The sequence below is a fragment of the Numida meleagris genome, chromosome 13, assembly GCF_002078875.1.
Source record: "Numida meleagris isolate 19003 breed g44 Domestic line chromosome 13, NumMel1.0, whole genome shotgun sequence".
NCBI classification, from domain to species: domain Eukaryota; kingdom Metazoa; phylum Chordata; class Aves; order Galliformes; family Numididae; genus Numida; species Numida meleagris.
In genome coordinates, this window is record NC_034421.1 from 6,603,374 (window position 1) to 6,631,007 (window position 27,634).

The following is a 27,634-nucleotide window of genomic DNA, read 5'->3' on the forward strand; positions in this document are numbered from 1 at the left end:
CAGAATGGGAAAGTGATGGGCAATTCCAGGGAGATGCTCTGTTCCTGCACTGCGCACATCCTGTGCTTCCCTCCTCTGTTCCAGGACAAGCAAGAATTATGACCAGGCCATGCGATATGAGAACCAAACATGAAGAAGCCAATCTGGACGTACAGAGAACTGATTTCCTTCCCATTCACTCACAGAACAGACTCTGCTCTTGCAGCCCTCCCTATCCCACCTCCCATACGTATCAAGCTTGCCTGTTACTTGTCCACCTGCTGAGACTGCGCAAAAAAAGGACTGCGCATGGTAGATGTGCTTCTTACAGTGTGAAATAAACTTGATCTGGAAACAGAGATATAGATGATGGCAACTGCTAGAGACTTCCAATCACTCTGGCAGTTTGCTCAGGAACAAGGTAATGGCTTCAAAGCTATTGTTTTATTTGAAGGTGCCTTGTGACATCCACAAAACAAAAACATCTGAATTTTTTCTTCCCTAAAGAACCAGCCGGAGCATACCTGGGTATTCATAGACGTGTGACACATTGTGCTCAATTATAACCTCGTGGACACTGGGATCAGGAACAAGGAAAGACTTGTTGTAGGGAGGTGTGAACTGGTATGTCTCCTGGATACCATCTCCAAAATCCCACCTGGAGAAACATAAAGACCACGTTGCACTATACCACAAAAGCCCCAAGCCTGAGTCTTTCAGGCACTAGGCTGGGGTTTTCAGAAAAAAACATAGGAAGTATAATGCCAAATATCAAAGAAGTAGCTATGCCAATGCTGCAGAACCATGGCTAGTAGAGGAGCACAGCACTGCTAAAAAGAAGAGTTCAAGAATATTGAAGCAACACTGAAATCCTTTAAAAGAAAATTATTTCAGGCTTCAAGTACAGGTCCCAGTCAGTGTGACTGAATCAGATTTCCAGGGACTACCTAGACAGCAGATGAAGAAAGGGACATTTGAAATCAACTGTCCCAGAGAGAAGAAATAACACAGGGGAGGCTGGTAAGCCATGCACAGCAAGATCCTACATTCAGGCAACTTGCAAAGGACTCACAGGAACATAGCATCCACAGCTGAATCAACCTGAACTCTTGCTGTAAACTCCACGGTGCTGTTCTGAGGGAGGACCGGCAGGACGCCCAGCACAGTAAGGTTCTTCATCTTATTCATCATCTCCACTGTGACATTGTAGTTGACTGTAAAGTTACTGACGTGGTTGGAGGCGGTGAGCTGGGGAGGACAGTGGGACAAAGAACGCACTTGGAATCTCCTTGCCATGATGCCCTCTCCTCAGAGTGGGGCTTCACTGTGTGGAAGAGATCCCCCCAGGCAGGCAGCAGGTTAGGTCAGAGAAGAGTAGCCTGTGGGACAGGGAGGCAGAAGCAATAGCCTGAAAGGCTCTGGAAAGCAGCATAGACTGGAAGGTCATCTATCTGGCAAAGCCGCCTCTTGCTAGACCCACATCTTTGACACTAATCTAGTCCAAGGAAAGACTTGTCAGCACAGTGCAGCACGCAGAAAATTAGTGCAAGCGTGCCTTCGGAGCTAGGGCTGGTGTCTCTTCAGCCACTAGCCACCCTGCAAATGTATTAAGCAGCCTTTAGCCAGACCAAGACTCTGCATGGCAGTACACAGCAAGAACCAGAAAGGTGTTCTGGCCAGAGGTAAACTCCTATTCCACAGGAGATACTTTCCTCAGACCAGCCTTTTTGCTCTATCCTTTCTCTGGTGTTCCTGTCTGCATAGAAGAAAGTGGACAGGACAGAGACCAGAAGAGCCTGTGGCAGAAGCTCTGTCCTGGCTATGAAAATCTGACATTTGAATTCTACCCCTGCCTGGTTCTGAAAGCACATCTCCTGTGTGCCAAAGCAGAGGCCAGCACTCTGCTGTGGGGCTCATTGCCTCATTCTGGCTGGGAAGAAATAAGGACAGACATTCCATGACCAGGAAGGAGAACATGGAGAAAAAAGGAGAAGGCAAAGATAAGAAAGACAGAGAAGCCAGAGGGAAAGGAAGCCATAAGAAGAAACCTACTATGTGCATTTGCAAGAAACAGCAGATGAGCTTGTTAGGAGCACAGTAAAAACTTCCTGAACTCAACTGCAGTACGTGGCATGGACCTGCACTACTGACAGCTCCTGATGGGGCAGGCTGTCTGCAGAAAGCTCTGCTGCCTTCTCTCCCTGTTCCTTTTCCTGCTTAGCTTGTGGAATGAAATGGAAACCCAGGATTAAAAGGGTATTATGGTATTTCGGCTTACCGAAAGCTTGTACACAGCTGGGCTTTGGTAGATAACGTTGAAGACAACATTGTAAAAAGTGAAAGATGGTTTATCATCTACCGTCCATCGGAAAGTCACATCTGACCCGGCTTCCATCACAGGGACATAGCTCTGAAAGGCATGAGGACATTTTATACTAGTGCAAGGGAAAAGCATGCACAGTGCTTCCCAGATCTCCAGACGGACTGGAGAAGGAGCACAGCCAGACTGGGAGGCATCACACACCCGTAAGACAGTGCTCTCAGAGCATGACACAGGTGCAGGATGACCTGTGGCTTTGCCACCGATAGAACAACGCAGACCCTGACTCCATAAACCAACAGCAAAGCTGGGAGCAGAAGCCATATTTCCTGCTCCCACACCCTAGTGCTCTGCTCTTGGGATCAGGTCTCTTTCTTGCTTGCTAAAAAACTTTCTGAAATCTTTGCAGCGCTACCTACACCTGCAAACTCAATCTCTGACCCTCGTCCATGGATGCTGCCTGTCCCAAAGGCAAAAATGGTTGCCTTGCACCGAACAGGGTAAGCTCCCTACTCCTGTAGTGCCTCCTGAGCAAGGAGCGTGAGACTAACAGGCATTGCAGGCACAGAGTTCTGCCATAAGCAGCCAGAAACTGAACACAGTGCTTCACAGGTAATGATGATCAGTTTTTAAACAGGTTCATAGGGCTTGGCTATAGTTCTGGGGACAAGGGATTTGAGGGGAAAAGAAGACTGAAGACATTAGAGCAAGTCCAAGCTTCTGATGGATGGATGAAACATGTCTATAGCTTCCACCAGCTGGTGTAAGGATTTAGTAGGGCAAATCAAAATGCCTAAAGGAATAAACTACCTTGACAAGTCAAAACAAGGTAAGCACTGGCCTCTGATAAATGCATCAATTTTCCAATCAAATCCCTGGGAAAATGAAAAGCCAGTATTGCCTTTGCAGGAAGCGCTGCCTTACCTCTGAGGGAATTAAAGTGAGCGTACAGCTGAGCTGCTTCCCTGCCAGAGAGCATGAGTGGTTTTTGCCACATGCATATACCAGAGCAGTGCTGACTGCATGGCTCATAAGCCAGCGCTTAGCAGCAAGCAATGCTACGCCCTGACCCTGTGTGGAACAGAGCCCTAGCCCTCCTCTTGAGTCAAACCCACACCGTCAGCAGTAAAGGCTAAAAATGATTAAGTAAAAGCACCGGTAACTACTCACCACTCGTGTATTTAGCAGGACTCTGCTCTCAGGGTCTGGGGTGGCCCTCAGCCCACGGATAGGCTCCTCCACTTTTATTGTGATGGTGATGTTCTGGGAGCTGATGGCATTCTCTGCAACAAGTACATGGGTACTTGCCCCCTCCTTGAGGCCGCTCAGGCTGACCACAGCAAACCAAGTGTCATTGTTCTCTCTGGCACAGTCTGATGTCAGCGGTGCAATAGTCAGCGGGCAGGCCCCTTCGAAGGGGAAGGTGCGGTTGTCTCCCAGCCAGCGAGCCGTCGCATTCACCCCTGAGGAGATTTTGACCACCAGGGTGATGTGGTTGGATGGTACGTACACCTTGCCACCTTGAGGAACTGGGTGGACAACACGCAGGCCTGACACCCAGGAAGTAACCCAGAAATTGCACGACAGATTGGCACTGAAGATCCCATTGTCCACGCTGGCTCTGACTGTGTAAAGTCCTGGATGTGCTAGCCCTGCGTTCTGGGGGCTGATCACTGGGACCAGCTGCTCCTTGGCATAGCGAACTCGGAGAGAGCAAACGGTGTTATGGATCCAGGTGGCATCGCTGGAGCTGGCAGGGAGGCCGAGTACCCAATCTGAAGAGTTTGTACTAAGAAAATTGGTTCTGAAAGGGGACGTGGTACTTGGTTGGCACTGGAGGAATGAGCCCGTGCCTGCATTGTGCTGGATACTCATGACATCCTTGGCCCTCACAAAAATATCCTCTTTGCTGAATGTGACCTGCAGGGAGAGGAGACATTTTTCGTTTGCTGCATGAACTTCAGAGCACTCAGCACCCAACTCTTGCCTGGGCAAAGCCAGATTTACTGCCAAGATGAAACTCACAGAAAAGCAACAGATCCATGCACTGCATGCACAAACATTTCACCACTCTGCTGCTCTCCTTGGCCACTCTGAACCAAATGTTCTAACACGGAAGTCAGCTTTACGCTCTATCTACACTTCTCAAGTGCAATGGGAATAGCCCAGAGCACCCTCACAGCCTTTTGCCTAACTGTACTGTTGTACTGTTGTTTCTACAGGGAGTTTGCAACTTACAGAGAGGAAGACAGAAATTGGTGGCATGAGCTCTGTGCCAGGCCTGCCAAGTATTCCCTGGGTAAGCCATTTCATTTGAATGGACTTCAGCTTCTCCATCTGCAAACTGGGAGCAATTCTTATTTTGCCCAAAGCACTCAGTGAAAACTGCCCCACCTACTCACTAGTTAAAGCAGCTAATAAAAACTGACCAGATAAGGGGAAGAAGGGCCAGCTGGTATTGTAAAGAGAAATTCCTTGACGAGTTCATAGCTGAGCTGGCTTCCGTTGTGCTGAGGGGACGCAAGGATAGGGCTGCTGGCAAAAGAACTGTTGGTGCACTCCGTCGTGTTGCAGCAATTGTTCACTGATGAGCACAAATTAGTCAAATGGCACCACTGGAAGCCAGGAGGACATTCAACTAGAGTATAGTTCCCATCATCCTGTGAAGCAGGAAATGGTTCTGTAGCATTCTGTCCCTCTTGGTACTCTGGAAGAGGTGAAGAGAAAGCAAAGATTACCATTCTAACAGGCAACACTCGTAGTGCAATTCTACTTAACTCCAAATTCAACATATTCTTTTCCCTGTGACAGATGATGACTCTGCTCTGTAAAAGCTGCAACTGCAATGCATCCTGGTGCTACACAAATCAGAAGAGTCCTGTTTTACTGGAAAATTTCACAAAGGTATGAAGATTGTTAAAAACAAAGTCAGCTTCTTTTCTAGGGAGAATGCGCCAATTTGCAACCTAAGAGATCTACATTCAAGTGAAAGCTAGTCCAAGCTAAAGCAGAGCTGGCTCTGACACTGAAAACACATGAAGTAACTTTTCTTAAATTAATGTTTCCATGTTAAAGTATCAGTTTTTCAGTGTCAAAAAATACCCTTTTGTAACCAGCCAACTATATGGCTATAGCAAAAAATCTGCAGCAAAATTAATTGTTGCCAAAATTGTGAGTACTGAGCTGTTGTACAAGGAATAAAAGGCTTATTAGATCATCTCATCCATCAGGAACAAATGGACTCAAGAAAATATTCTTCCTCATTAACCTGTGGGGCCAGATGGACCAGAACACATTCCCTTTAGTCATATCATGTCTTCTCGAAGCACAGAAGTGTAGCTCAGAAGGTTAATTTCCTTCTACACACGTTTCAAACACTCTCATTATTCTTGATGTGTGGAGACAGGTAACAATGCCATGAGAAATTACTTGGAATCTTTGTGGGGAAGAAGTCTCATTCCTAAGTTGCAGCTGCTGGTCAGCTTAAACTAAAAAGAGAAACACAAGACCCTGTATTTCCATAACTACCACCTCTGCATTTGATGTCTGGTTCAAACATTCTGCTTTAAGTCAGAGCTGGTGGATAAATGTTCCTGAAACTGACGTCACACGAAGGTCCAGAAGAGCAGGAGAGGCTAAGCAGTGACAACCACAAGGAAAACTGGATATACCCCAGGGCTTCTTTAGAAGAAAAGTGCTCCTCTGTTTTAAGATTTCAGTCACAGAAGCAATGGGAGAGGAGACACTTCCAGCAATGCAGACAGCTGGCAGCCAAGGGGAATTCTTCCCTCTGTACCAACTCTGTCACACATGCAGGTCAAGACTTTGCAGTCCCTGTTGTTAACCCACCACTAACCAGACTTCTATAACTGATGAAGAGCCATTATTTAGTTGCTCAGCTATTCATTGGTCATGAACCATTGGCCCTTCACAGGTCATTGCTCCTCTAGGACCACCTCTCCATTCAGAAATCTCTCCTTCAGCTGTTCTGGTTGGCTCCAGCTGAACAGCTTTGATCTCTGACTTTGATCCATGCAGTTATGGCTTTGCCCTTTTCTAAGCTGCCAGGTTGATGTAAAGTTCACCCACTCAATTTCTCCCCCTATTCAGTTCTCCAAGACACCCACCTCTAAAAAGCAACCTCCGGCTGTCCAACTACACCCACAGATTTTGCACCTGAGACTCTGCAAAGCACAGAACCAAATCTCTAATCCTTTAAGGCTTCAAAGCTTCTACTTCGAAGACAGAGAGCCACAAGAAAGCCACACACATTCAATTTGTCATGGCCCTTGGGGCATCTGCTCTAACAATACCAAAAGCGTTAAGAAGAGATGTCTCACCTTTTCCATCTATTGGTCTATGCACCTGAAACCTCATTTGAATGGGCTGATGCAGCTCTTGTGTCACAAACTCCAGGGCAGACAAATATCCCTCATGCCTGAATGCCAGCTCAGGGAACACCATCACCTGCAAAAGAAAACAAAGCTCTCACCTACCTGCATCTTCCTGGAGTCTCTGCAGCAGTAGGATGAACAAACCCTGCTTACCTCCACAGCTTGCAGTGGAGATGACAGCTCATCTTCTATCACGTTTTTTGCAGCCACATGTGTGTCAAACACAGGGTCTCCCACATAGAAGTTTTCAGCATTTAAGAGAACTCCTGTTTGCAAAGGAAGTATTTAAAGAAAGCCCATGAGACTCACTAGGGCGTGAAGCCATTCCCCCTGTGATGCTCGTGTTTGTTCATACCACACAACAGAGTTATAGCAGGACTTGGACAACTCAAAAACCTGTAACTAGAACTTTATTAGAGAAGCAACTGCTGTAGTGCTGCAGTTATCATCTTCTTCTTACAGGTATAAGCACCAACGTTAACTACTAGGAGCTCTGTCAATAATTCCGCCTTCCAACACCCCACAATTCACTTTGAGTGCACTCCCCATATCCCCTGTCCCCCTGGACCTCGTGGGAAATGTGGCCAGGGCCAGCTGGTTTCCATCAATGGCAAACAGCTCTGGCTCCCTCACAGCCAGGTCAGGCTCTGGGGACTGAGCACAACCAGCTGATGCTGTTCCTCCCACCAGGGCCAGTGGGCTCTCTTCCCAGATCTGACTTTTCCTTCTTACCTAAATCACATCCTGCATTCTCTGTCCTTCCCACTTCTCCTTCTTACTCCCGACACCCCCCTGCTGCATTAGAGTTTTCTGGAAGGTGGGAATGTATTTTCCAGTCAATCCGCTCACCATACACCTTCCTGTATTGGGGAGGTGGCTGCCCAAGATGCAGGAACTGATTCTTCCCCTAACAGCCTCCCTGAAATAGGGTCCTTCTCAAAGCAGTGCAATGGACCACTGCCTGCCCAGTCTACCTCTGGAAACAGCCTTCATACCTCATTAGACAGGGCCAAATGAGGAAAGTATGTTGATGCTGACCAACAAGTTAACAGACGCTGATTTATCTCGTTCAGCCTTAATTCAGTGGACCAAAACTGACCCTTTGTTTTAAACCCGACAACTTTTATTTCTACTTCTCTCTGCCAAACGAGATTTGGAATGCTGTATACACCTGCACACCATATTATACACCATTTAAAAGCTCACATAATAATCTTCGAGGCCCTACAGTCTCTTAAATCACAATACCCCAACAACTCACAGACTACAAGGTACCACAGAAAGACAGCATAAGTCAGCAAGGCAGTACCACAGCCTCAGACCTATGCAACAGCACAGACTCCTCAAATAAGAGAGAGAAGCTCCTTCCAAAGCTCCGCATCAAAGCTTCACCCCTTTCTCCACTTACATTGATGGCAAAGATTGGGGTGGGCGAAATTCTTCCCAATGGGAATACTGTGATTGCTGCTGGTCCCACTTGACTGGGGCTTTGGACAACCCTCTCCTCACAGCCCTATTTTTCCTTGGCACCTGCCAACAGACCTGCCTGCACACAATGCCAGCTGAGAGCAGGAGAGAAGCAGAGCCCACCTTTTGGCTTGTACTCGCACACATAGCTGTGCTTGGCCATGCACAGGTCTGTGTTACACTGGCCTGTTGGGCCCATCCGGACACAGTGATCGGCATTTGATGGATGGGGTTCTCCTGGAAGCCAGTTCTGACAGCTTTCTATATTAAATCCTTCGCCTCTTTGCTGTGCTCCAGTGCTTGCAAAATCATTGAATCCAATCCAGACATCAAGGCTCCTTCAAAAAAAAAAAAAAAAAAAAAAGGGGGGGGGGGGTGGATTTCAGGAAATCACGAGCATTAGAAAGATCTGGGACAGATGCCATCTATGGTTCTCTATGAAAATAATAATCTTAACAACAGCTCCATCCGGGTGTCACAGCCTGCATTTAAAGGAGCCTTTTAGTTACTAAAGGATTTCAGAATACATTTTGCCCCCAGATGGTACACCGTCCTGCTTCCTACAAACTGATCAGGTCTCTGATCTACAGGTTACAGAAAGCCAGCTGCCCTCTGATGTTCTGAGGGGAGAGATGAACCAAAAGGATCTGGACAGAGCCATCAGCGCCAACACTACAGTGAAACAGAGCCGGGAAGGAGAAAGAGCTCGTGGGGATCACTGTGCAGATGATTCACACCCTTGAAAATCTCTGGTCTTGGTCTACAGGTTGAGTCACTCCATTCCCAAAGTGCAGGTCGCTCACTCACGTTACAAGATGACCCAGCTCAAGGCTCCTTCAGCACCACAGAACTCATGGCAAAACTGTAAGCACTGATTCATCTCAGCCACAACTGGGACAGCACAAACATATCAGAGAGGCTACTGGAATGTGAGAACTGGAGAGAAGAGTCACGAGGTCTTGTCTGGGAGCTTCCCAGTACTCCTTCCAGTACCACGCATCTGCTTCCACAGGCTGGAGTCGCTTCTCTCAAGCAAGGTGATACTTGCCCTAATCACCACGCAGCCAGGTCTCCCCACCCAGAGGGATGGGGCTGGAAGGGGTGACAGAGCTCTCCATAGCTGAGCGAACTCAGTAGAACAGAGGTGAGTGGGATTATCTGCAAATTAAGAAGTATCAGCAGGTTGACTTGAACCTCAGACCCTCTGTTAGGAGATTAGTTTGTTAAACTAGACTGCCTGCATTAGAGTTAAATGACCTTCACAGACGCTTATGCCCATGTTGTCATGACTTAAGAGGAATGTTATGATTCTGATAAGCTGTCTGAAGAAACCTGCATCTTTCAGAAAGCTTTTGTTTCGTTTCTGGAGACATGTGGAATTTGCCATTGGCCAATTCTCCATTGCAAATGGATCTAGCACCTGGGCAGGATTAAACCTGAGACGGTGCCAGTTACAGGAGCTCCTGTTCAACCTGAGGGACCTTTGATGCACATGTTGAGAGATAATAAACTCCTCAGTCACAACTGAAAGGCAGAAATGAAGCAGGGGGCAGGCAGCAGTGGCCACAGCTCTGCAGGGAAAAGAACCCCATATACAAGAGAAACTGCCAGGACCATTTTAGGAAAATGACATGTCCCTTCCACAGTTGGAAACTGGCTGAAACCCAGCAGAGATTCTGGTGGAAAGTGCTGAGTGGTCTTTCATAGCCACAAACAGCCTGGACAACTGTTTCTAATCGCACCCAGCAGAAAGTGAGGCATTTGTTCCACATTAACTTCTGGGGGGAACAGCCTCAGCATGCAACCTTCAGAACCCCCCTGCTTCTTCCCCACGGTCCCTCCCGCAGGCTGCAGCCCATTCTGCATTGCTTTGCCCCTCTGCTCCAATGCACGCACGGCCTGGTACAGCTGCTCTGCAAGGAGCACACAAGGGAGACAACTGGTGTCTCTCTACCACTAGGCTCATGCCAGATGAAATGATTAATGAGGTCATGCTGAAAAACGACAACGAAAATAGCTGTTCTGTGAATCAGTAGTTTTCATTGCAAATAAGATTAAAAAATAAATAACCGCTGCGCTCTGCTCCCGAACCACTGGCAGAGGATTAGGGAGAATGGCCTAGGAAACCGCCTGCTTGCTGCCATCAGTAAAACCCAATAGAGTTTTTCCTTTTCTAATTCCAGCTATGATCTAAGTGCAAGTCATTAAAAAAAAAAAAAAAAAAAGGAAAAGCCTGGCTGGTTGCTTCCCATCCTTGCCTCGCAGGCTGGCACGTTACCTTGCAGAGAGGAACAAGGGGGCTCAAAGGAGAGGGCAACACCCTCCTTTGAAGGAAGGTGTGGGTGTCCCTCTGAGGAAGGAACAAGCTGCCTTCCTTGGGGCAGCAGGACAAGAACAAAGTCACAGGAGGCCTGAAAGGGCAGAAGGGCTCCCTGCACTGCCTCTGAGGGGAAAATGGGGTCCCCTAAGAGGGGCGTGAACTGGAGCACTCTGCTTCTGGAGGAGGAGAGGGGACTGGTTCAGCACATACTGCTCCTGGGGAAGTCACCAAGCGATAGAAGCAAAGGAGAAAAGAGTGCGGTCCTTGTGGCTGCATGCTTTAATGGGAAACAGACTTCTGCCTCTGTCATTTTCCCACAAGAAACTATGGATGCTTCATGCTCCAAAAACCCGTGGCTTGCTTGATTTGTCTTTTATCACCAGGGAAATCGCATCCTGGAACCATCTCATCCATGTTTATCTGAACGGATTAATAAAATAAATAGATGAAATAAAGGGGACTGAGGAAGAGAACAATATGGGGCAGCAGCTGGGAAACAGCTTGGGCGGCTCGTTCTCTTCTGAGGTCTCATGATTTCCTTGCGCTGCAGTCCATCAAAAGCCTTGCACGCAACGCCAGATAAATCAGCGCGCCGAGTGGCCAGGACAGACCCCTCTTCCCCAGAGCAGGGATCACATCTGTGATCTCAGCACAGAGCTCAGTGCAAAGGGAACAAGGCAAGGATGGACTCTTAGGGAGAAGGGCTGTCAGTTCTCAAGCAGGCCCATTCAAAGTCAATGTCACAGGCAGCTACTCCTTTCACGTGTACTTTCTGGGTCACAATTATTACCAGGCTGTCTCCAGTATCTGCAGCTGGGAGAGCTGACAGAAGCTTGTCAGGCCGTACTAGCTCTCCTGTTCATCTTCTCCACATGCTGGTTGGTCGCAGAAAGGGCACTCAGAGAGGCCCATATAACCAAAGGCTGACACTTTTTGTGCTGTCTGTTTATAGAGCCCTAGTCCTGATGTGTAACAGATGTTCTTGGGGCCAGAGAGGAGCACTGCTCCTTCTCAGGATGCAAAAGGAGAGGGGAAGTGGTCTGGGCTTCAGGCTGCAGTCGTGTGTCCAGGAGGATGTAAGATTCCCAGGCAGGATTACAGCACTGGCTTGTGCTCGGCAAGAGCAGCTGCTGGATGTCACAGTGTCCCACACCAGACGATCCAGCTGTGACACTGCTGACCAAGGAAGCTGGTTGTAAGGTCACTTTCCAGCCCTGCCTGGCAGCCAGGCACCCTGTGGACACCAGCACCTGTCTCTACACCATCCAGGCTGAGTTTGCAGATTGTGCTGGACTCCTGGGTGGAATGTCTGCTCAGCCCAGCCCTGCCTGCTCCTGACCCTGCACTCTGCCTCAGTTCAGAGGCACCCACAGGCACAAACACAGGCTGCCAGGTGCCCACCAGCAGCAATCCCACAGACACCAGTTCCAACTTGCAGTCTTTCTGCCTCTTCTCTCTTCTTTCCTTTGCAGCCTCTAAGCAAAGGAGTTAAGTAAACCAAGGGCTCAAGTCCACCTGTTCCTCCTCTTTGCTGACACCCTTGCTCTGTGCTGTACCACACTCAGCATGGAGCTGTGTCCTTTCAGTCTGACTGGCTGCAGAGGGCTGCCTGCTGCTGGGCTCTTCCTTCTCTAGGTGCAATCCCAGGAGCAGGTAAATCTTAACCCTCACCCTCCTCGCTTACCTGATGACATGAGTGACCAGGAAGCTCTGGATCTCAGGGCTGCTCACAAAAGCCAGCTCTCCGTTGCCATGCTCCTGGCAGTGCTGCTGGGCCTCCAGCCACTCAGCCTTCTCCACCACCAGCCGATAGCAGTGATTGTTGCCCGGGAAGACCAAGCCATCGTGGGGACACATAGGGTGAACTGCTGCATGAGGTAAAAGAACATAAGCATGATGCCCTTCCTATGGGCCCACACATTGCAATCTGGGGAGCAAGGCACCTGATACAGTCCTTCTTGACACCGCTAAACCCCATTCACTGCTGAACTGCACTACTGGCACAGCACAGTACACAGCACAGTGCAAAGCACTGCCTGGTCAGCACAGGTGAAGCATAGGGGTGAAAGGAATGCTCAAAGGAGTCATCCCTTCCTCCTCACCAGGAAGGAACAGAGAGGGCAGCCCCAGGACCCAGTGCCACCCCCTCCTCTGCCCAGCACCCACCGGCCTCCTAGACAACCGTGCTTACCTCTGCCTGGCTCTCCAGACTCTGCTGTGATTCCATATAACACTGTGAGACCAGTGCCACCTCTGTTGCGGATCCTTACGTCCAAACTCTCATTCGTTTTGATCAAGTAAGGACACTGCAGTTCTAACTGTTGGGGTGAAGCCACCACCTCAATTTCTGCCTGCACATATGAGACTTTGGTGCCCACAAAAAGGGTGGCAGTGACATTGTACTGCCCAGGTAAGACATACGTGTGGACAGCTGCATTTCCAGTGGTGTTGAGAACCTCTGTTTGGTCCCCAAATTCCCACATTAAAGTGCTGACAGCAATTGGAATACTGACATTGAAGAGCACAGCCTGGTGTAGGCTATACCGGGGCTTGAGTCCTATGAAAGACACAGACAGCTGTGCCTGGAAGGGAAACTGGATGAGGGATGGGCCACCGCAGGCCTGCCCAGATGAATGCTCAGTGCAAAACAGCAAACAACTGGAAGAAGAGTTTGGTTCGTGGGCAGTACCACACAGACACTGCCCCTGGGGGCTGAAACCTCCATATTCCTGGTCTTCAGCATAACAGAGGGCACTGCAGGTCTCCTCAGTGAGGTTCCCAGGGTGAGAAGATGTGAAGAGGATGACAAGTTCAGCCTCACCCGTGTGGTTGCTTGTCAGGCATGTAACATATTGAGCTCCTGGAGGAGAGAACAGAAGATTCTCTTGCAAACTGAAGCCGAAGCCATGGCTTGATGAAAGAGACAAAGAGACACCACCCAGGACCCACCACAGGACACGGAGCTGCTCTGAGCAACTCTCAAAGGAGCCCAAAGGAGTACACACCAAGTAAGACTAGGGGAAAACGCTTTGGTTGTACCATGGCTTGGGCTGGTGCAGCGTATTTCACTTCCAGTAACAAACTCATAACCAAACACAGCTGGGTAAATGGCACGGCAGGGTATGAAGGAAATGCCCCAGGCCCACACTGGAGTGGGCAGCCACGGCAGCCACCTTCCACCCTGCAGACAGCCAAGAGCATCCCATCTACTTGCAAGCAAAACATGCTGCTAGAAAGGAGAGCAATGCCGCACAGACTGCAACTGAGTCGTGCAGAAGGATGCATGTGTATACATTCATAATGTGTACACACGTACAGAAACAACGCATGCCTGGCTGCAGGGAGCACAAGCGCACGCATGCATGCATGCACAATGATGGCAGTCACAACAATCCCCTTCTCAGAGCAACAGCTTGTCCCCTGCAGTTTATTTCCCCCCCACCAGCTTGTGAGGGGTGGGACGCTGTCCTGCCCCAAACACATATGCATGGCCCCTGCAGCACGCACAGCCGCAGCCCAGCTGGGACGGTCTTGCCTCCTGTCCAGCTCTGCCCACGCAGACCAGTCACAGTTGCTTGTGTGTTTCTGCTTGTTGCTACAACATTTCCCCCAAACATCTCAACAGCCCTGGCCTTGCGTGATCTTCCCATATCGAATCCATCCAACTGTCCGGCCTTGCTCCATGGCCTTCCCGCAAACGCTAAGCCACTTTTCTTAACAAAAGTCCCTTGTGAGGAGAACCATGATATGGGAACTACCTTGATTTTAACACCAGCCTGGCCATATTCCTTAGCTCCCAGCCAGTTAGGAACGACTGTCAGTAGCTGGCAGGCTCTCCTCAACTTATCCTCATTACACTGAACTATCCCAATGGACAGCCTTACATTACTGTTTCCACACTAACCCAAGGTATGCGAAGAGGGAAACACCTAACTATCAAGGGCAATAACAGTGGCAGTGAGTCCTGCAGCAGGTAAGCAGTGTACTGCTGGGGGGCTGGGTGATCTGTGGGGAAAGCAGAACAGCCTCCTGCTCGGTTTGGGCTCCTGAGCAATGTTGCCCTTTGCTGGGCAGTTCAGTTGGCTCCCAACAGCTCGCATTCCCTGCATCAAAGGAGATGACTGATGCTGGTTGAGGAGTACTCTTTGTACCTTTTGCTCAGAGAGATAGCTGAGCACATTTGGTGGGGATTCGGTTTTTCAGGGCTGCTCCTCCCCACCTGCCAAGTAACTAGTGCCCCATGTTTGTGCTGGCCGAGGCAGGCAAAAACATGCACCAGGAGACGGTGACAGTCTGCAGATCAGGGCAGAGTTTATGCAACACTCCTGACATGGAGCCCTGTCATCTGCAAATATCCGACTTATCATGTCCTCAGCTCCCACCAACTATAATGACATGCCACTGCTTAAAGTCAGATGGTTAACTGCTCGAGAGAATGACAGTCTAAAGCCAGAGTCATCTGCGGGCTGCTTGAAGCTTTTCACCCCTTCCGTCACCTTCCCCACCAACAGCCCATCGTGCCTCCTTACCACAAGTAGCATTGATGAACGAAACGCTGAAGAGAGAAAGGTTTGCCACCCCAGGAGGATGCGCACATCGCGTATCTGCTGCCTGGATAACTGTCACTTTTCTGTCTTCCACCCAGCGGGGCAACCAGGAAAGTTTGCAGTCACAAAAAAATGGATTCCAACTTAAGTTTCTGTAATAGGGAGATCAGAGGAAAGTTACGCCTTCACTTGACAACGGGAAGCATGTGCTAAGTGTTAATTACAGCAGTGTGCAGATCCCTCACTGTTCCCATCTGCGCAACTCCAGTGAAATGCCTCAGAGAGAACTGCTAGGGGAGCTAATGAATAGGGAATCAAGCAATAATTAACATGATTTTTCTAGAGGCTAGAATTAGGCGAGTACTCCAAGTACTTTTTTCACTCTACAAATAATTGTTGCAATTAGAAGCAAATTAGAGACACAATCTTATATTTAAAATAGTCTGCCATCTAACAGCCATTGGACGTAATGGCAGCCTCTGCAGCTAAGGGAGACTATTTACAGCTCCATTAAAAAATAGCTAAGAGAATAAAATTGATCTGTCAAAAAAGAAATGCAAAGTCAATGATAATCTTTCCATGTGGCAGTTTAATGAAAAGATGGAAACTTTAATTGCAGCTAAGCTTGATCCAAATTACAGCCTTTGGCATTCAGCTGCGAACAGGACAGAGATGGAAAGATGTTTGTTTAGCTGACGCCAGCTGGGCTGGGCTGCCGCAGGGGCTGAACCCAGGATTTTTATACTGAAAGCACCACTTTGCAGGCCAGCCTTAGCAGGGACAGGCTTACTTGGACACAGCAGGGATCCTTTCTGTCTCTTCAGTGCCATTTTCAAGCAAAAATGCAGAGCTAAAAATGCCCTTTGTGCCTTGTCTTCATGGAGAATGTGTAGCTGAGCTTTGTTCTCGCTTGCTAAGAAACAGCACAGGGTTGATCCTTTGGCTCATCCAGATACAGAAATGCTATTCTGTACTGCGACTTCACATACCTCTCCTGGAAATGTGTGGCATCCCTTTGCCACATGTATCCTTCACATATCAACACGGATTTTAATTACTTCAGATAAAAATAATTATAAGCACAAGAAACTGAATTACTCAGGGAGAAGATCTTCAAGTGCCTTCTAGTGACTTTGACACGCGTGTGGCAGGTCAGTGCCCTTTCATTAGGTCCCCTGGTCCCAAGCTGTGACCACACAACAGGAACAGGGGGTGTGGCTGGAGAAAACGATCTCAGCAGAGCTGGTGTGGAAGAGAAGTAGAGGAGCCAAGAGGGCAGCAGCAGAGGTTTGAGGCATCCAGAAGACAGAAGCAAAGTCTGAGAGGAGGTTAGGCTCAAGTGGCACCAATAGGATCCAAGAGCAGGACACAGCCTCTGAGGAAGAAACTGGAGAGAGTCTAAAAATCAACTGCAGGGGGTGCAGGAGGATGAGGAAGCAGCAGCTGGAGAGAGGAGAAAAGGTAACACCAGGGAGGCCTGGTAATGAGAAGGTGGGAGTCAGTGTATCCACTCATCCCTCCACCAGCCATGCACGTTTAGGCTCCCTGCACCAACTCTGTGTTCCCTAATGCTCACAAGTTTTCAATATGCCACAGAGAAAGATGAGGTTTAGAGTGTCAAAAACTCACCAAGGGAGCAACTGGCAAGCAGACAGGGCTGGGTGGGAGAATGGGCACTAAGGGCTTTAGTTCCCTCATTAACACAAACAGGAAAGCATGTGCCATGACACATGGTGGGGAGGAGGTGGGGTATGCGGCCCAGATCTCCCCAAGGCAGCACTTAATTCCCAGGGAAGGTCTCAACAGGGAACTAGGAAACAAGGAGGGTGAACTTACATTTCACTTAAATTAAATAAATTATCAAATATTCCATCTTCTAATGTAGAAATCTTGTTGTGGCTTATATCTCTGTAAAAAATGAAAAAGTAAGTTTCAAAATTGTTCATCATACTGGTAACAACTTCCCGGCCAACAAAACTTCAGTCCCAAGCTCTGCTTGGAGGCCACCTACCCCTCTGATCACTCCCAGTGTCAAAAGCTATACACATACGATGGCAAAATTTTCTGTGAGGCATTAAGTCACAGAATCACAGTGTGTATGAGGCTGGAAGTGCCTTCTGGGAGTCATGTAGTTCACCCCCTCCTCAACCAAGGCCAGCTGGAGCAGACCGCGCAGACCATGTCCAGACAGCTTCTGAGCATCTCCAAGGAGGGAGATTCCAAACTTCTCTGGGCAGCCTGGTCCTGTGCTCAAGTCCAGCTCTAGTACTCCAAGTCCTCCCAAGGGTTGATCTCCTAGGAGATTCTGAGGTATAATGATGGTAGGCTGTCCTGGCTATCAGCTACCCAGGTTGAACCACCAAATCAGGTTTGGGTGCTGGTGCATTTTTGGATTTGGCAAACCGTTTTTTCTTAAAATATGTTTAACCTTCTCTACGAACCAGCAGCAAATAGTAGCGCAAGCCTACGTGACCAGCAGCTCAACCAGTGAGTGTGCTCATGGTCAAAGCTCTACTCTCCTCCTGGCCCACACAGGGTCTGGGCAGTTTTCTCGGGGTGGTGGGAGCAGTGGGACATGCAGGCAGGCCTTTGCTCCACCACAGCCAAGCTCTTCAAAGGACCCACAGCCTCAGTACCCAGTTCCTTCTGAAGTTATGGGGGATTTGGACAACGCAGCTTTACCATTATTTTCCATTTTGCAACCCACCTCGTGACAGACGCCACTTACACTCTTGCCCTGATCTCCCCTCCACTCAGCAGTATGGGCATGGCAGATCCTGCCTGATTGTGAGCACCAGGCAGCAAATGGATCCCTCAGCGGGCTGTGCAGCTGAACACTGCGAGGAAGGAGGCCACGGGCACGTACAGCTGGGGCCCAACACGAGGTCAACCAAGAACAAGGCTAACTCGTGACACACGAGCGTGTCATGGTACCAGCCCAAACACACTCTGCTAGCTGGAGGACCAGAAGTGCGCAGCGTGTACTTACAGTTTTGCCAGAGAAGTCAGGCTTCTGAACATCTGGACATCTAAAGTACTGATCTTGTTTCTGGAAAGATCCCTAGAGAAAGAAAAAGCAGTTTTCAGCTTTTGTTCAACTTTTTGTCATTCCTCCATCGGTGGAGCTTAGAAGAGCCTCTCTCCAAACTCCATCCAGACTCCAGACAGAAAGGTTTCGGTGTGTTAATGTGGAATGGCTCTCCCAGCCAAGGAAAACACCTCTCCCAGCTACAAAGCATGTGCTGCTCCCAGCTTTGTATAATGTGTAGGAACAGGCTAGGCCTACCATTATACGCATGCCATTCTAAAACATATCTAGAGTAACCACAGACGTAACTAATGGACTACTAAATTTGAGCTATCCTTCAAAAAAATTATTCAATTCTAATATATGTTCAAAGAAGTAATTAAGAGATAATGTAGACTAAATTAGTAATCAACTGATGGAAAAAAAAATATGAACTTCCACATCCATCTCTAATGCCAAAGAACGGGTAATTAATTACACAACTGATGTGCTCAGCTTTTAATGTTTAAAGATCTTCTTTAAGATCTCTTTGAAAAAGCTTAAAAGAAGTAACTAAGAATATTTTCTGTTCAAAATCAAGCTAGATTTTCCCTATAAAATGAACAAAGTTTAAAAATATCTTTAATTCTTCCCCTGTAACACTAATATCCTTCAATTCACCCAAAGTAAAATTCTATTTGTCATCTGGTTCAGTTCTCTCTTTTCACCTCGTGTCCTCTTTTTCAATTCTAAAATGACACTCAGCTAAGAAGTGAGATTTCACTGATCAGTCTCTGCTTGTTCCCTGAAAACTTCAGCCTTTGGTTTCAGACGAATCTCCTTTGGCTAAAACCACTGAGCAGCACCAACACTCTTCTTCCCAGCCCAAGCAGTGGTTCTTCTCCTTCCAGGATCTCTGCAGGGCTGCAGGACAGGTCTGGACACACGGCCCAGCTCCTGCAGCTGCAGCCACACTGCACAGAGTCCCAGCTCCCTCCTCACCTTTTTCCCTAAGAGCACCTCTTGTAATTTCTCCTTGCTGTCTCACCTCTTATTTTTGTCCCCTGATGGATTAATTCTCGGTTTGATCCGATATTTGAACTTAATTTATCTGAATGAAGAGAATTAAGCCAAACTGGCAGAAAAATTACTTATGATTCCAGGAAACCATGGGGATAAGTAACAGGGATGGATGTCTCTTTAAAAGATTTATTTTTCCCAGTTTTGCTGTCCAGGAGTTCTTTGCCAAGCCAAGAGTGGATTCAGAACAGTCCACCAGCAACACCAATAAAGAAGGCCAAGAAATGTGCAAAATAAAAGCTCAACAAACACACTTAGAAAAGCGAGTCCACCAGCTAAGCATGCAGCCTGCACGGAGGGCTCTGGCAGGTGAGCATGGCCACGAGCAACCATCTTCATGCTGAGCTGTGCGCATGTTGGGCACTGGGTGACCTGGTGTAACAGGGAGAACGTTTCACTTCTCCTCTGAGACACCTGGAAGTAGCCCAGTTAATTCTGAGGCAGCACCTCAGGCACTAGACAGAAGAAGCACTTTTCCAGCTCGGATGTCTCATGCCCCGGCCTTCCTGCTCCTCACTCAGACAAGAGAAATTCCAAACCCAACCGCCTGCTGCTACAGAGCCAGGGCAACGAGCACAGGGCAAGGCAAGGTCCTCAGCTCCGCAACAGCACTGGGAGCTGTGTGGTGTCCTGGGACAGCCCCAAGCTCATTGCTGTCCCTGCAGCTCCCCCTGCTTCTCTCCACCTCCTGTCCTGCTGCTTTGCAAGGAGGAAACAAAGGTCTCCAGCAGGGCTGCCTGCTCTTCTGCATCTGCCTGCAGTGCATGGAGGGCTCAGTCCTGAGCCTTTCCAACCCCTTTACAAATATCCCTTCTCTTTATTTCCACTTCACTTCAGAGAAAGCTTTCAAACTCCAGCCAAGGGATGAGCTGTGGGCTCTTGGCCCTCGGCTCCTGGGGTCAAACAGCTTCATCCCTACTCCACAGCAGCCACAGGACCAGGCACCACGCAGTCCTGCTAGATGTACAGTGCCAGAGCTGCTCACACCAGCCTCACCAAACAGAAAAATGCAGAGGAAACAATTTCAGCGGTGTCTTACACATATATAGGACTGACGTTAGGCATCAATGCATGCAGAGCAGCATGCAGAGGGGAGCAGCTCACCAGTAAACACACGCGGCCACGTGGGGCTGGAGGGGTGCAGGAAGCCCATCTGTGGGTCTGGCAAAGGGCTTGGAGGCAGCTGTCCCCATACACTTACATTGCTCTCCATTACGCCTTGTCCCACTGGTACGACAAGGGGCCAGGCTTTCCACTGGCAGGATGCCACGTAAGGTGTCAGGACACCAAGGTGCATGGCTGAGGGTTATCAGCACAGCTGAGCGTTACCAGCACGCCTCTGGGTTATCAGCACTGTTGCCTGCTCCCAGAGCCTCTAAGCCCTCTGGTTCTGCTGGAGGCTGCAGGAGCTCCTTCTCTTGGGCCTCCTATCCTGACAGCTGCAACCTGGTGTCTTTTGGCACAGCTGTTATTTTCTGAGCTCACCCATCTGTCCCTCACCTACTGCTGCACCCAGCTAATGCAACCGGGTGCCCTGCACACAGAGCCTCTGCAGCAGGCTTCCAAGAAGAAAATGGGGCTCAGTCTGCAGGCCATTCTGAACACTTGGAGGTTATAATTAACCCAAGCCCCATCAATACCCACATTTTGTTGCTTAACTACAACCAGCATGCTCTGCAAGAAATCCCCAAACCTCCAACCTCACAGCCCGAGCTCACATCCTGCACTGGTGGAGATGCTGACATCCTCCATGGGACAAGTCACTAGAGAGCAATCTATAAATCAAAGCCTAATACCTTTGCTAGTTTCCACCCTCGCCAACACGATCTGATGAAGAACCAGTATAAAACCTCCTGGCTTTCCACCTCCCCAGACCTCTGTGGGGAGTCTGCAGAGAAGCCAGGCTCCTGCGATCAGCCCAGCCCTGCAGAAGCCAGAAGTGGTGGTGGGTGCCAGCGACTGCCACCTCCAGCCACCTGCTTGCCTTCTCCCGCTGTTCCCTCTCCAATTTGTACGGAAAATAACATTATACCTTCCTGGCATGGGAAAGATGGCTGTGAACCAAAAGAGGCTGAAAAAATAAAATCAGGATAGGAAAGAACTACTCACCAATAAAACCCCAGGCACAGGCGGTGGGACAGAGCTCAGCCTCTCAGTGCCACAAACTGCCACGACTATGTTTTCCCAGCCCACTGCCAGGCTGGAGGAAATTCGGAGCAGGTTCAAGGCAGAGCTGAAGCCAGCAGAAAACAAAGCTCTCCATTGAAACGCAGTGCACATGCTGACTGCTGCTCTGCCCATGAGGAGAGAGAAAAATTGTGTTTAATTGTGTGGTGGGTGGCACCAGGAACACGGCGTGCTCCTGGAAGAGGGCAGCTAGAGGCCAGTCACAGCTTCCTGATCTCACCTCAGGTTCCACATCTCTAAAATGGATCTGGATGCTGCCAAAGGGGCTGGGAGGGCTCAGCCTGCTCCTCTGAAGAACTCCTGAGAGCAGATGCATCAGAACCCACCACCAGTGACTACGGAACCGAACAGGAACTGTGTGAAAGACGTCCTATGAAGAAAGCTCCCCGTGCAGCTCCCCAGCTACCTCCCAAAATACAGACACATTTGACTGACATGCTGAGCAAAGGAAGTTTTGAGAAAACTTCTGGAAGCGGACTCGCTCATGTGGGGAAGGTGAAGCTGCGGGTAAGGGAACATTTGGTAACGAGGGCGTCAGCCTGAACCTTGGGAGCCTGCAGCTCCATCCCAGCCCCGCTACCAATTCCTGCCTGAGTCCGGGAGAGCCACGTGTGCTGCAGCGAGAGCGGCGGGATGACGGCACGGACAGCATCCACCTCACAGATGGTGTGCAAGTACACAGCGGTCCCTAACAACGCCAGGGACATCCCATGGACGGGGCCGGAGCACTTCTGGGAGTAAAACACACCCAGCACCCGTGTGCCCCGTCTGCCAGCAGAAGCTGCCGGCTCCATCTGTTCACAGAGCTCCAACGGGCAGAGGGCGGCCAGGGAAAAGCGCTCTGCGTCCCCGCGGTGGCCCTGGGGAGCAGGGTGGTTATTTCTGCAGCCTGTGGTGGACGGGCTTTTTTTGGTGCGCTGCTGTTTTTTTTTCTTAATTCCGCAGAACACACAGTGTTGAGCGGGGTATAGCACGCCTCCGCCTGCCAAGCCTGATATCATGCTCTCATTATGTCATTTGCGGGCCCGCGCTGCCTTCATTTCACAAAAAAAAAGGGAGGGGAGGGAAAGGGGCAGTGCTGGCTCGTGCCTTTCACAGCCCTTTTGGTGTGCGGAGCCCAGCCAGAACAGTAATGGGAAAAGCATCCATAGACAGGGAGAAGCGTCTGCAGAGAGAAGCCTGCGTGCAGGCTGGGGAAAAGCTGCAGCAATTCATTAGGAAGGGAGCTCCAGGCCGGTAAGCTCCAGCTTAGCTTAGTGTTGGAGGTCCGTGGAGCTCCAGAGGTGCTTGGGCAGCCTGCTCATGTTCGTGTTTCCATCTAGTCTGCACAGGAGCCCCTGCAGTGGCTGTGAAGGGGCTCACAGCACTGTGAGAGGGATAAAGCACTTGGCCTCCAGCACGACATGCACGCCATCTCACAGTCACAGGAAAATCTATCCCCCGGCCTCACTTCAGTCCAGGGACCATGTTTTAACAGCAGGAGCGGCCACAAGGACAGCAGAACCCTTGGGATCAAAGCAGACAACGCTGCCTAACACCTTCCCCAGCCAACAAGCTCCATCATTCATGTGCTTTAACAAAAGCCACTACTTCCCTTCGCTGGTTTAAATCTGCTAGACGTACCATTTCAATGGACACTGCCTTATCTTCTGCCCTGTGAACGATGAACAATTGCTCTCATGTATCTTCTCTGCCCCACTCTTGATTTCAGGGGTCTCTCCTGGATTACCTCAGTCCTCGTTTTCCCAGCCACAACTTCCAACGTGAAGAGCTCCCTGTTTCTGACCCCAACACACTCCACACACCTCACTGCCCCCAAACACCACAGGTGCCCATGCTGGAGCCGTGCAGCTCACAGGGATAGAAGGCACCAACCCACAGAACGCCCGCAGCTCTCAGGGCTCCTCTCCTCCCTGTTCTCACCCCCAGATTAGGTCACACAACAGCCAGGCTGCAGCATGCACACCTCGCAGAGCGTGGCAAGTGACAGAGGGATGCGGGAGACAGCTTGTGAGACACAAATCACTCCTTCCTGAGCAGCAAGAGGGAGCCCAGCCACAACGCCATCTGATGTGTTACCATGGCAAATGCTCTGCTGGGCTGCAGGAACACAAGGCAGTACAGTACCCCTTGCAACAGTGCTGTGCTGATACCGCCTGACGTTCATAATAGACTTTCCAGAAAAGTGGAGGAAAAACCCTATGTGTTTTTGCATGCTTGAGCCAGGAAAATTACGGTTTTTTGCTGATCTGATTCCTTTTTCATTTCGTCTTTTGGCTTGCACCTCTCCTAGGAAGCACAGTAGAAGTAACAGCACTTTGTGTGCAGAGTGAGGAATAGAGATTCATGCCACAGTGGCTAAGGAAACATGATAAATAGCTCCAGCTCGCCCTGCACAGAGCTGGGAGTTTGAGAGAAATGCTGCAGTCCTGCGCTGAGCACAGGGGCATCCCAGCTGTGGATTGGGAGCAACATTGCCTCCAGGCACAATGAGCTCCCCGTGCTTCTCCACAAACAGGAGGGCAAGAGCATATGGAGATTTTCATCACCAGCTACTGCTTTCAGTTGCTGGTGTGAGGCCAGGAAAAGAGGGCTTCGCCCCCTGCCCAGAGCCACGTAGCAGAGGGGCACTGCAAACCCATGCACGGTGCCCCAGAGGAGGCTGCGTTTCATCTGCACAGATCAGTTTGCATAGAACAGCAAAGCTGCTAGAGATGGAATGAAGATGCAGCAGTGTCCAGGGTAAGGCTCACTGGGAGACGCTGCAGGTCCGAGCAGAGCTGCTGCTGCAGCTGGCAGGCAGAGGGGAGCACCCTTGCCTCCACAAGGCTGTCACAGCATGATGACAATTTATTTGCTCATTTTGAATTTACGAGCTTCAAACGCTGGCTCAAGTCTCAGCTCTCTCTAAGGAATTTGCCCCAAAAGACTTTTTCACAAATATTCATCTGAAGAATAAATGTTTCTCTTCCCACAGCAGAATCCTAATTGTTGATATGAAAATGTAAGGCAAGGACATAAGCATTTTTGCAATGTTCCATACGCTTTGTGCTCTCCTGGGAGAACTACAGAACACTCTCACATATGCCCTTGCAAGGCAGATCAGCCTGGAGACAGTGGGGTTAGACATGAGGAGACCAAGATGTGATGCCCAGTGCTGCTGCAAGCCCACTGCAGGGCCAGGAGCACACAGAGCAGCCCCACCACTGCCTGCTCTTGCTGCCCCTCCGGGTTCCTTCCCCTTGCAGCCTGCACAAGCCTCTCTCCGAGCACTCCAAGCTGCAGGAGTCAGTCCTTGTGCTGGGCACAGGTTCTTGCAGATGCTGCAGAGTGGCATGGAACACACCCTGCAGCTCTCAGCACAGCAGGTGAGCTCAGGAGTGAAGCTGGGCATTGGGTGTCTGGGTTCCTTAAGGCAGCCCAGGAAAAGGGGCTGCAAGAGCTTCAAGCAGCACAGAATGGGACTAATCTGAGCCCTGCATGAGACGGAGCTGAGCTTGGGACACTCCGGGCCCAGGTGTGCCCGCCCTCGCCCTTCCTGGCCGCTGTGCCTGCAGCTTGGGGAAGGTTTGGGGATGCGGTGCTGCTGAGCACACACCAAAGGCATCGACCTCCAGGTGGGAGCTGTCTGAAGCACAGCTCTGACCCAAAGAGCGGCTCCTCGCATCCCACAGCCAGGGAGCTTTTCTCAGACTTTCCCAAATATGGTTATAAGCAGGACCAGGGACGAAGCCACTCGAACAAAGGGGACGTGTTACCTCATGCAGTGATGTCATGTTCTGGCAGGGCAGCCCATAGGCGATGGCATCACGCGCTCCATCCCTCCACTCCCCAGTCAGGAGGGCTGGGTGGGGGCCTCGCACACAGGAGGCTCCCAGGAACCGGAGCGCTGCTGCCTGCACAGGGACCCACAGAACTGCTTGATTTACAAGCTATTTTTAGGCTGTGACTGACTTCATCTCCTCGTTCCCAACGTTTAAACAATGGAAATGCGTGCAAGGGGGGCACTGGGGAGCCCCCAGGGCCTCGTGCACTTGTGGAGACCACCGCTGGCACTGCAAGTGGAGCTCCCCTCCACTAAGAAGTGACTCGAGCTGGTGTACAGTGAGGCTTGAACATCACCGAGGAGAAGGCACCCGGCCCCGCCTGGCCTCTGTAACATCACACTGAGAGATCAGAGCAGAGAAGGCTAAGTTTGGGAAAGCAGCAACTCAAATATTTAAATAAAGTTAATGTCCATAATTAGTGCTGCACATAAACAAGCTGTCTGCAGTTTCAGCCAGCTAAATGTCAGCCCCGCAAATATATGTTTGTTTCACGGAAAGTTTGCAAAAAAACCCGAAGATCCATCAAAACAAAGCATCTTCCCAGCACACGTGGCACAGCTCAAGCGAGGAGACAAAGCTGAATCCTGGAGCCCAAGTCCAGCTGCTCTCCAAGCAGATAACCACTTCTTCCCCAACACATCCCCAGCCAGGAGAGCCCCCACGCTCACTGGCACCACAGCCTGGCACGTGGCTCCCCCCATGCCCACCCACATCAGCATGCTCAGAGCCCTGTGACATTTCAGTTTACCATGGCATGTGAGCCCTCTCTAAGCTGCAATTTAAGAATTACACAGCCGAGCTACCAAGTGTTTAACCTTGCTCACAAAGTGAAGAGTTTCCAATAAAAGTTCAGTTACTGGTGATAGTAATTCACGATTGGGATAGAGGATGAAGTAGATGATATTCAGGTCCTTTTTTATTATTACTATTCTATTTGTATTTATTTTAATGTGAGGCCTTTGCCTGAACAGCCATCCTCCAGATGTGAGCAAACACAACATCACAGCACCATTTTTTCCCAGCACTGCAAGCCCTGCTGTACACAACAAGGAGAGCCACAGGCAGAGTTCACAGCATGCACGAGGCAGTGGATCAGAGAATCATAAACACTGGAAAAAACCTCTAAGATCATCAAATCCAACCACCAACCCATCACCACCATGCCCACTAAGCTATGTCCCTAAATGCTGAATCAATAGCAACATCGCTGGGCTGAGAGCAGTGAGAGGCAAGAGGAGCACAGAACTCCAAGGAAGTCTCCTCAGAAGCACATGTCTGGTTTGCAAACACTGACACAATATGAAAAAATATCTGCATAGCCCGTTCCTTGGAAACCTTCTGGGGAACCCGTGTTCAGCATCCCAAAAGGAGCACTGAAACAACTTGGTCATGTGCAATGTGATGGGAACATCACCTCCCAGCCAAAGTTACCTATGCATGCTAGGCAAAGCGGACAACCCAGACCCAGAACACTGAGAAACAGACAGGGAAAGTCCAATGGTCAAGCATCGCCGAGCTGCCTGCAGCACAACAGCCATCGCTGCCCTCTGCTGACATCCCCTCCACACCCTGCCAGAACAGCCTGGGGTACCAGAGTGCTCTCCTTGCTTCAGACCTGCTATTGCCAGAGCAGCACAGACACAAGGGAGAAGCAGAGCCTACAGCAGCTGCCTGCAGGGCAACCACCTGGTGTGCCACCATCCTGTGTGTCACCATGTCACGTACCACCACCCTCTGTGCCCCCACCCCATGTGCCACCATCCCGTGTGCTCCCACCTGGTGCTGTGTCACCATCCCACGTACTGCCACGGCTGCAGACTCACAGTTGCCCTTGTCATCGTGCGAGCAGAGTCGCTCCTTCCAGCACCAACAAGGCTGGCCCAGTAGCCAGATCTCTGCAGTCACTTCCCACGGGCGATAACACTCCCTCAGACACTTTCCCTTTTGTAGCTGACAGTACAAATTTGTTTGACCTTTAGCTAACATCAATCTCTAACAGACGAGCAAGTTTTCCAAGTTTCCCGGGTGGCTGCTAAGGAAAAACATTTTGGTGTGTATTTTAACCGTGTCTGTCAAATGATTTTCACCTCCAACATGTTTTACCAACAGCATTTTCACACATTTAAGGCACTCCCTGCTCCAGGCTCTCAGCAGCACCCTTGGGCTCCAAGCACGGGGTGCCAGCTGAAGGAAGCTGAGGTGGGGAAGGGACGAGAAGCAAAGCGTGGGACCATGCAGCCCGGCTGGAAAGATGCTAAGCCCCTTACTCATTTTCTTCTTCTCCTCCAGGCAGAAAATTCTGGGATTTGTGGCAGTCACATTTGCACTTGATGTGTTTAAAAATAGCACAAAGTAAATGGTGCTGCTCTGTGAAAACAACGATGCTAAGCATAACCACAGAGTTCACAGCCCACTGCCTGCAGCAGACAACCCACAGACTGGGGAGTCTGAAGCAAAAGAGAAGTGCAGCATGCTCAACAAGACTTGGCCAAACCACGGCTGCAGC

General features: G+C 49.8%; 1 protein-coding gene across 3 annotated transcripts in view; it reads right to left on the reverse strand.

Moving 5' to 3' along the window:
* PKD1 (polycystin 1, transient receptor potential channel interacting) overlaps nucleotides 1-27,634 on the reverse strand; it is an 85,108-nt gene that overhangs the window by 32,954 nt on the left and 24,520 nt on the right. For 2 of the 3 annotated variants that reach the window (XM_021411056.1, XM_021411055.1), the window contains exons 2-14: nucleotides 18,017-18,088; nucleotides 16,864-16,935; nucleotides 15,010-15,179; nucleotides 12,672-13,340; nucleotides 12,165-12,348; nucleotides 8,284-8,498; nucleotides 6,847-6,959; nucleotides 6,640-6,766; nucleotides 4,729-5,006; nucleotides 3,470-4,219; nucleotides 2,258-2,389; nucleotides 1,052-1,227; nucleotides 504-637 (exon numbers count right to left, since the gene is read on the reverse strand). In XM_021411056.1, the coding sequence (XP_021266731.1) occupies nucleotides 504-637; nucleotides 1,052-1,227; nucleotides 2,258-2,389; nucleotides 3,470-4,219; nucleotides 4,729-5,006; nucleotides 6,640-6,766; nucleotides 6,847-6,959; nucleotides 8,284-8,498; nucleotides 12,165-12,348; nucleotides 12,672-13,340; nucleotides 15,010-15,179; nucleotides 16,864-16,935; nucleotides 18,017-18,088 (3,092 nt within the window). The remainder of the gene's footprint in view (nucleotides 1-503; nucleotides 638-1,051; nucleotides 1,228-2,257; nucleotides 2,390-3,469; nucleotides 4,220-4,728; nucleotides 5,007-6,639; nucleotides 6,767-6,846; nucleotides 6,960-8,283; nucleotides 8,499-12,164; nucleotides 12,349-12,671; nucleotides 13,341-15,009; nucleotides 15,180-16,863; nucleotides 16,936-18,016; nucleotides 18,089-27,634) is intronic. The other variant, XM_021411057.1, reaches the window with a different exon arrangement.